Consider the following 13642-nt stretch of genomic DNA (forward strand, 5'->3'; position numbering starts at 1 on the left):
TGTGTTTTGTTTCGAATGTGCTCAGAACGATGGATTTAATAAGTTGCTTTCAGTTGAAACGTATTATTCTCGAAAGCATTTGATGAAAAAGTTTTCGATGAATTTTCAGCTATTTAAATTAATTCGATTTTACTAAAAAGGATGAGCTTGTAAATAAAAAAAACTCAAAATCCATAACACAGAACATAAAACTTATGTGAAGCTCAGAGAAAACTGTAAATCGGGAGAAAAGTTGGAAATATTATTCAATTTGGCTTACCTGAAATGCTACGTCATAGTCGGTTTGTCTTTTTGGGAACTATTTTCTTAAACACTTTTCACTTTTAACTTCTGCTTTACACATGTTTTTCATGTCATTCTTTTTCATGTCTTTTCCATCTGTCCGTTTGCGTTCAATAACTTTTTTTAGAAGATATGATTCTAACACTTCTTAAGTTTTGATAACATAATGGTAACATTATGGTAAACTCTATTCGAAAAACATCAGCAATGACATCGCACGCATTGCACATTCCGTTAAAAAAATTATTACGAAAACCGGCCACGTCTGCACGGATTCGAAGCACGAATGAAACTGAACTCCTTTCAAACAATATCCACAATTTACAGCCAGCATTGAACAAGCGGGTCACCCAGTGCCAATACATTGAAAAGCTAGTGCGTCCATCCATAGGAAACAAGAAGTTTAAAACTGTGTTGGTGCGTGAAGGGGACCTCGACAGAAAAAGACCGAAAATATTCTAAGTTCGGAATCTCAAAGCCGGTGCGCCTTCGGAAAACCACTCATTTATTCATTTGGAGGCGGAAACGATGAACGGGAATGAATTTTTTCTTGCTGGGGAGTAGCATAGCTGAGAGCTACAAATGAAATGAAAATAAATCTCTCACAAAAGCAAATCGAAAACATTTTTTTGCTTTGGCTCGTGCCGCAAATGAATTAATGAACAAACGAGCGGGTAAATTTTTCCTTTTTTGCCACCCTCTCGGCGCTTTGATCCACACTCGAGCAGCCAGCCATTATTGTCGATCGACCGGCGGGCGGCGCGAAATCAATGTGAATGGACTCGGGCCAAACTAAAAAAGCACATGACGACAACAAACGTGTGGCTCTGTTCAGCTCAGGCTTGGGGGTTGTTTTCGTGTGTATCTAGCTAGCACTAGCTATCGAATGAATGGTTTGTCGGTCGGTTGACGAGAAGATGGTCGTGCCTAACTATTCTGGTGTTCAGCTCAGCTCGGCTCAGTCAGTTGCCCAATGGCCGTGCACCGTGAATGACACGAAAATTTAGTTTTCCCGCAGCTCGATTCGCGTGAAATTCGCCAGGATCCGGTTGAGGCCTTTTTTCACGCAGTTTAAAGTGTTCCCAGTAGTTTGTAGACAAGTGTTCTGGAATTATAATTAGATATTCTGGCTCTCTCGTTGAGAATTACGTCAGATGTGAATTAGCACACCTGTTTCTCTTATGAAGAATTTATCAGTCGTCCTAGAGCATCGTCTTACTGCAGTGTTGTAATAGTTAGAAAACGTGAGTGTGTTTTGTGTTGGGAAATTTGTGCTGTTGAAGTTGGAAAACTCGTTTTCCTTTCCCGCGTCTCCTTCAGAATGAAGTAACACAGTAATACGAAATCTGGTCGTGCCAGGTGGAAAGTGCGATCCGTGTTTGGGCAGAGATCAAAGCAACCCATGTGAGTGGACGATTGCCCATAGCTCAGTAAGCTGGGGAAGATTGGTCAATTTGAAACAAGAAAAATATTGCCTCGAGATTCTTAGGCTTCTTGGCTGGTTTCGAGTTTGGAGACGTGAAATTTGTGTGTGACAGGAGTTTTTTAATCGGTAGCCCCGAGTTGGTGTTGTTGGTCAGTAGTTGACTAGTTCAGTGACAGGCCTCCTGAATTGATTCCGCACACAAATCTGGCCCCGACTTACAATGTGTGTGCCAATAATGCATACCTGGCCAATAAAGGTGGATAGTTTACATGTCCAACAGAAGCAGCAGCAGCAGCAAAAGTGTCGGCTCCAGCAACAGTAAGAAGCACTGCCAGCAAAATAACTAGAAGCGGTGGTGCAGAAGCAGAACCAAGCCAAACCAATCGAAAGTGAATGTCGAGAGTCTTGGAGCCGTTGAGTGTTTAGCCTGCAAAACATCATGCACACACAGCCCAGCTCATGCATATAAATTGTGAATGAAGAAGGAAAAAATAAACTTCGAAAACAAAATTGTTTGAACCTTTTCGTCACTTTTCACGAATCGGCTCAAGAATCGTACTCAAGAGGTTTTCGCGAAGTTCAAACCCACACCAGCTACAGCAGCAAATAGCAAACAAACAGCAGGCCGGTTTTCAGTGGGTTTCGATTGTTGGGCAATAGTTAACGGAGAATTTTCCGCGGCTAAGGCGGCGGCGGCGGTCAAAACTTTGTTGTGGTTGTTCCAACCATAACGTGGGCCGTGGAGGTGTCAGAATGGTGCAATGTTCGCTAATTTCGGCCGGCATCGGGGTCCTGACGGCCGTCTTTGGGGTCCTGCTCGGGTGGGTTGTGTTTCCCGGAGCCGTCCATGACAAAATCATTGAGGTGAGTCCAATAACAGGTGTCAAATGGTTAATGAGGGGAAAATAATCTCCCTTTTTATAAAATGATTCTGAACATTTGATTCCGAAATAACAAATGTTTATTTGTTCGAATAGAATGGGTTACTCATGTAATTCGAGTTTCGGGTCGCTCAGAAAATTCCAAATTATTTACAGTAGGCGTTGCTAATGAGTTGCAGTGTTCCAAGAAATGTCCAATGATTTTTATAGCCATCGCCAACGAAAGAATAATTGTTTTCGTTTCACCAACAAATCGGTGAATTCCATTTATTTCAACCATTTTATTACCGGACGCAGCAAATGATAATATTCAACCAGGCCCTCTCTTCTTCGCTCCCTGGATAAGATCATCTCAATTTTTGGAATTTTTATGTTTGCTCAAAACTATAATTTAACTGAGGGTATTTATGTTTCTTTATAAAAGTGAACAAGGAAAATGACATTCAGAAAATTTTTTGTAATAAATTATCATATTGGAATAATTATTTTTTTACATTTTACCATGTAAAAAATGTGCTGCTGGGAAGTTCGTATTTTCTCGGTGTATTGTTATATATTTTGAATATTGCAGTTTTTTAGAAAGTAAAATCTTGAATTCGCATAATTTTGATGTTTTATTTCGCTTTTGAAAATTTGGTTTATTTTCATCGATGGTTGGTATTTCAGAATTTGCTCAAGAGTTTCATAAATTTAGCTTATTTTATATGAAAATATCATAAATATTATTTAGCGTCCAGTTAGCGTCCAGTTAGCGTCCAGTTAGCGTCCAGTAAGCGTCCATTACCAGGGGCTCATATGAGCTTCTTGGTGTGGGGGAGTGTGGCGGGCCGCTAAGGAAAAAAAAAGATTTTATAGGTTTTCTTTAAAAACTTATCCTACAATCGATTAAAAAACTTAAATCTTCTAAAATCTAGAACAAATTCAAAGGTTTTGTACATCTATGAAAGTTATTTCTGTATTTTGTTATTCAAGACTTCATATAGAAATTTAGCTTACCATTTTAAAGTTTCAGGACGTATTTAAAAAGTTATAATTTAATACGAAAAACAAGTAATGTTAAAAAACTTAAACTTAATAATCAAAAAGTAAAAAAAAACCTTTAATTTTTTTTTAATCAAGCATTGTTCGAACACAAATTGTTAAAACCAATGTTAAAATGTAATTTCAAATCTTGATGATTTTGATTCATACCTAATTCAAGATCAGCATTTATGGTGAAATCTTTTTGTGATTCAAGCGAAAATACTATGGAATTTATTCAATAAACATCACTATTCAACTCTCGATGAAAGGTGGTCGTAGCAAGCCGTGATCGAAACGGACGTGTCTTTTCGGCGTCGCGTTTTTAACGTTTGTTTTTAAGTGATTATAAATACGGTGAATTTAATCTATTTAAAGACTTGTTTTGATCGACAAGAACCAGAACGAATTGGGAGATAGCACCGACTGAAACCTCCCAAGTAACCAAAAGTTCCATAAAACGGTCTCTTAGAAGCTTACTCAGCCCTGTTTTCGGGCTGTATAGCCTTCTACTCAGCTTAAAATTTAAGTTCTTATTGATACTTTAAAGTCTCAAAATCAAAGCTGAGTAGAAGGCTTTTCAGCCATTGCATGAGATTTTGAATAAAAAGATTTTTTTTCAAAAAGTATTGTAGGGGTATTTACTTTACCCCCCTTCTCCCATTGAAATTCTATTCATTTTATTTTTATTATACCTATTATTTCCGTTACTCTTAATGAATTTTATACTTACAATTTTCATGAAGATTTGAACCTGAACCTTTTTGGTGAAAACTGAACATGCTACCTCTGTACCATAGCCAATACTTAGATTGATGTTATCTAAAACTTCTATTCAAAGTTAACTCTGGTTTATCACCTTTTCCGAGTAGGGTTAGTATTTAAAATGTAAACAATTGCATCCATCAAATAATGCATCATTTATTTTCAAAGCGGACTCGCATGGTTCGTGATAAAACGTAAGTTTTTAAATGTTTGATTTTGCTTTTTGTAAAATGTGTGCCTTACTATTTTGTTTCAAGTTCTAGTTTAACAAAGAAGAACCAATAATGAAGTGCTGCGATATCTCTTCCAAGTTTAAATTTTCTGCAACAGCAAATGGAAAGCCATATTGAGCTCGTGAATTAGTGTGGTTTTTTAAAATGAGTTTTATTTGTTCTGTGCCACTAACGATATTTTTTTAATTTTAGATTCTTGTTGGATGAAATCAAAAAACAAAGTTCTTCAAAATGGGCCTGAAAAAAAATCAGAAGTCGCATAGTTTTAAGTTTTTCTCATATGAGGGCTTCTCCAGGTACCTACCAACCAGTGGAGACCTTGCTTTAGACCGCTCCGCTTCTTCTGTAAAGCTACTCCTCCATGAAGAAAATTAAGGAAAATGAGAAAATATGATTCGGTGTGAATATATACTATCATTGAAAACAATTTGAAAACAAAATTTGAATAAAAATTTGATTTTTTTGATTGTTTGGCTCAAAAACAAAACTATGGATTATTAATGTTCCAAAAGTGAAGAATTTGTTGAAAGCTAGTGCAGAAACTTGTTTTGGATTTAGTAAAATATTCCCTTAGTATCATTTACTTATGAACCTGGACTTTTCCATTCCAATGTACTTTTCCTAACATCATTCTTGTTCTAATCGCCGACGGAGATAGTAAAACCTACCATTCTTTCATTTTTTGTAAATAATGTATACGTTTGCATTGAAGTTCTTAAGAAGTTCCTCATGGAACCAAAACATTCGTAACAAGTTCTGCATGGATCCAAAAAGTTCGTAAGAAGTTCTTCATGGATCCAAAAAATTCGTAAGAAGTTCGTAACGAAGCACGATAGTCCAAATTGAATCCTGGATTTTTAAAGGTACTTGGAACGCACAAAAATGATCTATGCTACTTTTTTAGACTTTTTATGTTCGTTCAGAAGTCCAATTCAGGCACTTATTTTCATTTCTCTTGAGGACCTTTTACTCAGCCAAATGTGAACTTTTAATGCACAGGATTAAGTATCTATGAGACTTTTGGTTACTTGGGCTGTATCAGTTTTCAACGGACTTTGGCGAGATTGTATTTGAGCCACCACACGGATTGAAAACTGGATTTATGGCTGTTTTTACCCTCAATTTCCCAACATTTTTTTAAATAGTTCAGGAAAAGTAAGATCAGACTTTAAAACTTTGAACAAAATGGGAAAAGTCTTGTGCGATTTTTTTCCAAGAAATCCAACGAAGCCTATTTGAGCTACCGCACGTATTGGAAACAGAAGTTATGGCTGTTTTACCCTCCATTCCCTGATATTTTTCAATTAGTTAGAAAAAGCATGTTGGGACTTGAAAATTTTGAACCAAATGAAACTCATCTTATGGGATTTTTTCGAGAAATTCAATAAAGGCTGTTTGAGACACCGCACGCTTCAGAAAATAGAGTTATGCCTGTTTTTAACCTCAATTCCCTTACATTTTTCAATTATTTCAGAAAAAAAGCATGTTCGGATTTGAAAATTTTGAACCGAATGGTACGTATCTTATGTGAATTTTTTCGTGGAGTTCAATGAACCTTTATTGAGCCACCGCATGCATTGGAAACGGGAGTTATGGCTGTTTTACCCTCAATTTCACCAAATGTTTTAATTAATTCAGAAAATTGAGAATAAAACAGCCATAACTCCAGTTTGCAATCCGTGCGGAGTCTCAAACTGGCTTCGATGGTTTCCTTGGAAAATATCACACAAAATACGTCCCATTTGGTTCAAAGTTTTGAAGTCCAAATATGCTTTTTTTCTGAAATAATTGAAAACTATAGGAGAATTGAGGGTAAAACAGCCATAACTCCATTTTCCGAAGCGTGCGGTGGTTCAGCCTTCATTGGATTTCTCGGAAAAAAACACACAATATAAGTCTCATTTGGTTAAAAAAATTCAAGTCCGAACATGCGTTTTCTCAACTATTTGAAAAAATGTAAGGGAATGGAGGGTAAACAGTCATAACTCCATTATCTGAAGCTTGCGGTAGCTTAACAGCCTCCATTCGGTTCTTTAAGAAAATTAAGTCAGAATATGCTTTTTTCTGAAATAAAGTAAAAATATAGGGGAATTAAGGGTAAAACAACCATAACTCCAGTGCAAAAAAAGACTCGTCGAAACGTGGAAAATCACCGACCACGAAAGAGAAAGCTTGACCGAATTTTCCAGGAAAAAGTGCCGCCTGGAGGAGGAGGAGCTCGAGGAGTTGGAGCAGCTGCATCGTTCCCAGGAAACACGAAGGTACAACGCAGGCGTATAGCCAACGACGGGGTGGAGGCACTGCCAACGATAAGTGTAGTTAAGGAAGCCATTCGTCAGCTAAATAGCAACAAATCGGCCATTCGGCCGACGTCATGGAGGGTCGGTCTACGACTGACCAGATCTTCACAGTACGGCAAATCCTCCAAAAATACCTACGGACGACTTCAAAGCCGAATACCACACGATCGACCGTGACGAGCTATGGAAAATCAAGGATGAAATCGGAGAAGCTAACCAGACTGATCAAGGCAACAATGGATGGAACGCAGTGCTGTTTGCGAATTTCAGGTGAATTACCGAAAACCTGAGTATTCGAGCGAGGAGTGTTAAGAACCATCTTTGGCGGCGTGCAGGAAAGCGGAGTGTGAAGAATGCAGGACAACTGTCCTACAAAACAGGTATTCGCTGCCAATCCGGTGGAACGAGACGAGCAGGGGCGCAACGAGCAATGTGGTTAGACCAAGTGGAGCGTGAAATGGCGAACGTGGGATGTCCGATAAATTGGAGAACGGTTTTCATTAACCGATTTTTGAGGAATATTGTTCATCAGGTTATGTCGTGTCGTCACCGCATATGTGCACCATGTTTCGCACCCGTACAGCAATACGAATTTAACGTTTGAGTTGAAGATTCGGATTTTAGTTCGTAGAGTTTCGTAGAGATTCGCTGCCTGCGGAACATCATCCGGGCTTGGTGACCTGGCAACAGGATCTTGAACGTGGAACTTAATCGCCGGTGTCATCATAAGGCGCTAGAAATCGAGATTCGGGAACGTAAGTGGATATGGATTGGGCACACGCTGCGAAGAAATGAAAACGAGATTTGCAGAGAGGCGCTTAACTGAAATCTAGATAGGCATCGAAGAAAGGCGGGCCCAGAAGCTCGTAGCGGCGTAGTCTAGCCGCTAAAACCCGCACAGATGACGAGAACCTTGACTGCTAGCAAGTGAAGACGCTAGCTCCGGATCACCAGCAGTGGAGATCTTTTATCTCAGCCCTATGCGTCGGTCAATCGGCACCGGACCCTTAGGTAGGTAGGTAGGTTATGTCGTGAGACGGACTACCTTGTAAATAAAATAATTTATTAACGCCATAGAAGCGACAGGTACTCTGGATGTTCTTTCCGTTAGTGGTAAAAATTTTTAAAGCATCGGTTCTTTAAATGCAGCGTCCTTAATTGAAATTGAACTCTTAAAATCTTGGATAGGATAGACGACAAACCCATACTTCAAGAAGATTTTATGTATTACACATTTTGTTAGAAATAATCGACTCAAAAACATGTGGAGCATTTAGATGGAAGGAATAGGAGGAAGTTGAAATAATTGCTTTTATTTTTTTAACTCGACAGAATATTCGATCGAATAATCGTTTCGCTGAAAAGTTAAATTGAAAAATTCGTTACATCTCTACTTTCGTTTGATGTAAATAAGGATAAAAAGTGGTATAAACTGTAGAATAGTAATTTAATCATTCTTATTGTTTTTTTTTTGTTCGCATATAACATTTCCGGTCTTTTTCGGACCATTCGGTTGCCGTTTTCAATCGACTGATATTCTAATCATTCAAATTCTGTTTGTTGTCTCCTTGGCCAAGAACTTGTTAACCAAGTAATGTAGTTCAATTAAAAGAACTATCTTCAGTCGATCGTAATGAACTTTTTGATATTTGGAAGTGGCACCATTATTTCTCATTACTGCGGAAATACGATTTACAAATACGAATACGGATCAGACAATTGTGGCAGAATTTCCGTGTCGATTCTGGTAGGGCTTAAACCTGTTTGCACTTTATAATTTCATTCGATTGAACTAGGGCTACAGATCTGTAAGCAGTCCAGTAACGGAATTGTTCGCATTTATGCATATTAATGTTATGCCTTTCACTCTGTGTGTTTCCTTGCAAGCTTGATCTTGTTCTAATTAACGTTGGCTGAGAGCTTTGATTTTCCTGGCTGTGTCTTCTACCGTATGATCAGAGGGATCGTCCCTTAATAAAAACGATGCAAGGGGATGGAGGGGAGGTGTAAAAAACGCGTTTTTTATATTTGTCAGCTGCAAATCATTTGTCATCTATTAAATTTAAACAATAATTAAACTTGTTTGAAAACTTCAAATTCTCATTGTTCTAGCAGATTCAACTTAATACAATTAAAAGAGGGGCTCAATCATCTATGTTTTTTTTTAGAAAAAGTAGAAAAAATATCTATTACGTGTACGTCACATCACTTGTTACACTTGGGGCGTGATCCATTCAATATGTCGATCTGACATGTAATTTTAAAAACTACACTCGAGATATTATCACGGTTGGACGCCGCCCTGCTGGAGCTTGCAATGAATATGATGAGCATGGATTTTTTTACCCTTAATAGTGTTAGAGCATTCAATCTACAAACAGCCGTCCATCACACACTTCCGGAAGCATTACTAGTTCTAGCTCTAATAAATCGAGTGAAGTGCTGTTACGATAGAGATAAAAAAAAATCTGTAATAACATGTCATCCCCATTACATGGTTGGTTGCAGAGTGATCGATGCCTGGTGGTAATTAAGCTACTGTTTAACGAGTCCAATTCTCTCGTTCAGATCGCACTGTTAACGATACTGTTAGTGAAGTTTGAATCAGAAGTTAGAATCCACGTGTCAATCAAATGTGCCGGTAGAGACGCCCAAAGTGATGAGCTGAAGTAAAACAAAATTGATTCCAAAGGTTCGTTGCTTTGAGTTCGTTGAAGTCTCCTGAACTTATCTCAACGTTTGGCATTGACAATCCACCGATAGAGCTGACGATGGCTGAGTTCTTGCAACCTTCCGCTGCTGATGAGGCGAGGGTGACGGTTTGTTTTTATTATTCTTGCTCGATAACTTCCACATGCTCTGAGTAAAGGTAGTTGGTGCCATGACCTTTGACAGCAGAAGATTACCCAAAGCCTGTGGCCATATGACATTGGCATGCAGCATTCGCAAGACGATCTTGATGGATCCGACGGTGATGATGAAGATTCCAAAGATGCTACCGAGATTGTGTGATGTAAAAGGGAAAAGTTTCGGAGCAGCTGCTTTTTCATGCACGAGCTCTTCCATTTCCGATTTTTTTTCTTGGTTTGGTTTTGCGCTTTTCGCAACTGTGAATCCAATTTGTTTTGGAAACCCACGGAGAAGCTGAAATCTTTGGTTGTGTTTTTTTTTTTCGTTTACCCCAAAAAGTACCACCGAATAATTGCTGTACCTTTATTTCCTGTTACGCGTTCGCTCTGCAATTGGTGGTGTATCGAAAAGTTGCGTAAATAAGTAGCAATTTGTTGAGTTTTTTTACAGCAGAGCTTTCAATTGATGTGTACCTATTTGCATGTTTCGAAACACACTTAAATGAAAGTATACCTACTCAATCAACTCACCGACAATAAAGTAAACAATCATGAAAGGCAGTAAATTATAGTAGATGATTGAACCAACTTTCGTGATCTGGGTGCTACTTTCAATAAACCCTCTGGCACGCATCTTCACACAAAGACGTAATTCATCACGGCTTCAGACTACTCACGACTCAACTAAACTGGCCTAATAGTTTTTCAAATTGACAATGAACTTAGCGACATGTCAGCTTAAACAAAGATAAAAACCCTCAACCACGTTTCTACATACCTTATCTAAGCCTATAACCTAGCAAAGGGCCTTGGTTGTTTGCTTGATTTAACTCATATCGCCAATAGCTTTCGATCGACCGAAGTCGATAGCTAGTAGCTGGAATTGTAAACATAATAAAACAATAGACCATCATTGAAATTACCGATCACGTAGCAAGTCACCAGCTACCGCCAAGTCATTCATTCATTCGGAATCGGTAGTGACCTATGCTCAAAAAGCGACTACGGCGGCGTTCCTTGGTCGAGGTTCAATTGAAGGTCTCCGCCATCCAAAAAAAATACAGCAGTACTTACGTTTTTCATTCGTTTGCCCATTTAGCGACAATTTGATATCAATCGGTGAACGAAAAAGTAACACAATGCACGCGTAAATTGAAAATGTAATTCAAAAGGAAGACACTTCACGCACTAGAACAGCACAAATTTGTTCCACTTTGTTCTTTTCTGCACTAAAATATAGTCATCGTTAGCGTTTTTCTCTCTTTTATATAATGCTCAAACTGGAAGAAATAATCAAAGACAGATAATCAGGATTTTTATAATGCATTTTAAACACATTTTTTTCCTGAACAAAAGACCTCTCTTAGCATTCTAGTTCTGATTCAAAGCCTACAAGAATAAATATCAATCACAATGATATGCAGACCCATGTGGGTGGCAAATATGACGACAAAAATTACAAAAATGACAAAAATTTCAAAAATGACAAAATGACAAAAATCGCAATCGAATCGAGAATCGACGAAACGACAAAAATGAAAAAACTGAAAAACGACAAAAATGACAAAAAGTCAAAAATGACAAGAATGACAAAAAAAGGCAATAATGACAAGAATGACAAAAACGACAAAAATGACAAAAATGACAAAATGACCAAAATGACAAAAATGACAAAAATGACAAAAATGACAAAAATGACAAAAATGACAAAAATGACAAAAATGACAAAAATGACAAAAATGACAAAAATGACAAAAATGACAAAAATGACAAAAATGACAAAACTGACAAAAATGACAAAAATGACAAAAATGACAAAAATGACAAAAATGACAAAAATGACAAAAATGACAAAAATGACAAAAATGACAAAAATGACAAAAATGACAAAAATGACAAAAATGACAAAAATGACAAAAATGACAAAAATGACAAAAATGACAAAAATGACAAAAATGACAAAAATGACAAAAATGACAAAAATGACAAAAATGACAAAAATGACAAAAATGACAAAAATGACAAAAATGACAAAAATGACAAAAATGACAAAAATGACAAAAATGACAAAAATGACAAAAATGACAAAAATGACAAAAATGACAAAAATGACAAAAATGACAAAAATGACAAAAATGAAAAAAATGAAAAAAATGACAAAAATGACAAAAATGACAAAAATGACAAAAATGACAAAAATGACCAAAAATGACAAAAATGACAAAAATGACAAAAATGACAAAAATTACAAAAATGACAAAAACGACAAAAATGACAAAAATGACAAAAATGACAAAAATGACAAAAATGACAAAAATGACAAAAATGACAAAAATGACAAAAATGACAAAAATGACAAAAATGACAAAAATGACAAAAATGACAAAAATGACAAAAACGAGAAAAATGACAAAAATGACAAAAATGACAAAAATGACAAAAATGACAAAAATGACAAAAATGACAAAAATGACAAAAATGACAAAAATGACAAAAATGACAAAAATGACAAAAATGACAAAAATGACAAAAATGACAAAAATGACAAAAATGACAAAAATGACAAAAATGACAAAAATGACAAAAATGACAAAAATGACAAAAATGACAAAAATGACAAAAATGACAAAAATGACAAAAATGACAAAAATGACAAAAATGACAAAAATGACAAAAATTGACAAAAATGACAAAAATGACAAAAATGACAAAAATGACAAAAATGACAAAAATGACAAAAATGACAAAAATGACAAAAATGACAAAAATGACAAAAATGACAAAAATGACAAAAATGACAAAAATGACAAAAATGACAAAAATGACAAAAATGACAAAAATGACAAAAATGACAAAAATGACAAAAATGACAAAAATGACAAAAATGACAAAAATGACAAAAATGACAAAAATGACTAAAATGACAAAAATGACAAAAATGTCAAAAATGTCAATAATGACAAAAATGACAAAAATGTCAAAAATGACAAAAATGACAAAAATGACAAAAATGACAAAAATGACAAAAATGACAAAAATGACAAAAATGACAAAAATGACAAAAATGACAAAAATGACAAAAATGACAAAAATGACAAAAATGACAAAAATGACAAAAATGACAAAAATGACAAAAATGACAAAAATGACAAAAATGACAAAAATGACAAAAATGACAAAAATGACAAAAATGACAAAAATGACAAAAATGACAAAAATGACAAAAATGACAAAAATGACAAAAATGACAAAAATGACAAAAATGACAAAAATGACAAAAATGACAAAAATGACAAAAATGACAAAAATGACAAAAATGACAAAAATGACAAAAATGACAAAAATGACAAAAATGACAAAAATGACAAAAAAGACAAAAATGACAAAAATGACAAAAATGACAAAAATGACAAAAATGACAAAAATGACAAAAATGACAAAAATGACAAAAATGACAAAAATGACAAAAATGACAAAAATGACAAAAATGACAAAAATGACAAAAATGACAAAAATGACAAAAATGACAAAAATGACAAAAATGACAAAAATGACAAAAATGACAAAAATGACAAAAATGACAAAAATGACAAAAATGACAAAAATGACAAAAATGACAAAAATGACAAAAATGACAAAAATGACAAAAATGACAAAAATGACAAAAATGACAAAAATGACAAAAATGACAAAAATGACAAAAATGACAAAAATGACAAAAATGACAAAAATGACAAAAATGACAAAAATGACAAAAATGACAAAAATGGCAAAAATGGCAAAAATGACAAAAATGACAAAAATGACAAAAATGACAAAAAATGACAAAAATGACAAAATAAGCAAAAAAGACAAAATAACATTAATGACAAACATGACAAAAACG

General features: G+C 35.5%; 1 protein-coding gene across 2 annotated transcripts in view; it reads left to right on the forward strand.

The window, feature by feature from the left end:
* Positions 1–1214: 1214 nt before the first annotated feature.
* The window catches only part of LOC129750593 (sensory neuron membrane protein 2), a 78432-nt gene continuing 66004 nt past the window's right edge, over positions 1215–13642 (forward strand). The window contains exon 1 of one of the 2 annotated variants that reach the window (XM_055745558.1): positions 1215–2572. In XM_055745558.1, the coding sequence (XP_055601533.1) occupies positions 2462–2572 (111 nt within the window). In that variant the 5' untranslated portion in view covers positions 1215–2461. The remainder of the gene's footprint in view (positions 2573–13642) is intronic. The other variant, XM_055745559.1, reaches the window with a different exon arrangement.

Source organism: Uranotaenia lowii, chromosome 3 (genome assembly GCF_029784155.1).
Source record: "Uranotaenia lowii strain MFRU-FL chromosome 3, ASM2978415v1, whole genome shotgun sequence".
NCBI lineage: Eukaryota > Metazoa > Arthropoda > Insecta > Diptera > Culicidae > Uranotaenia > Uranotaenia lowii.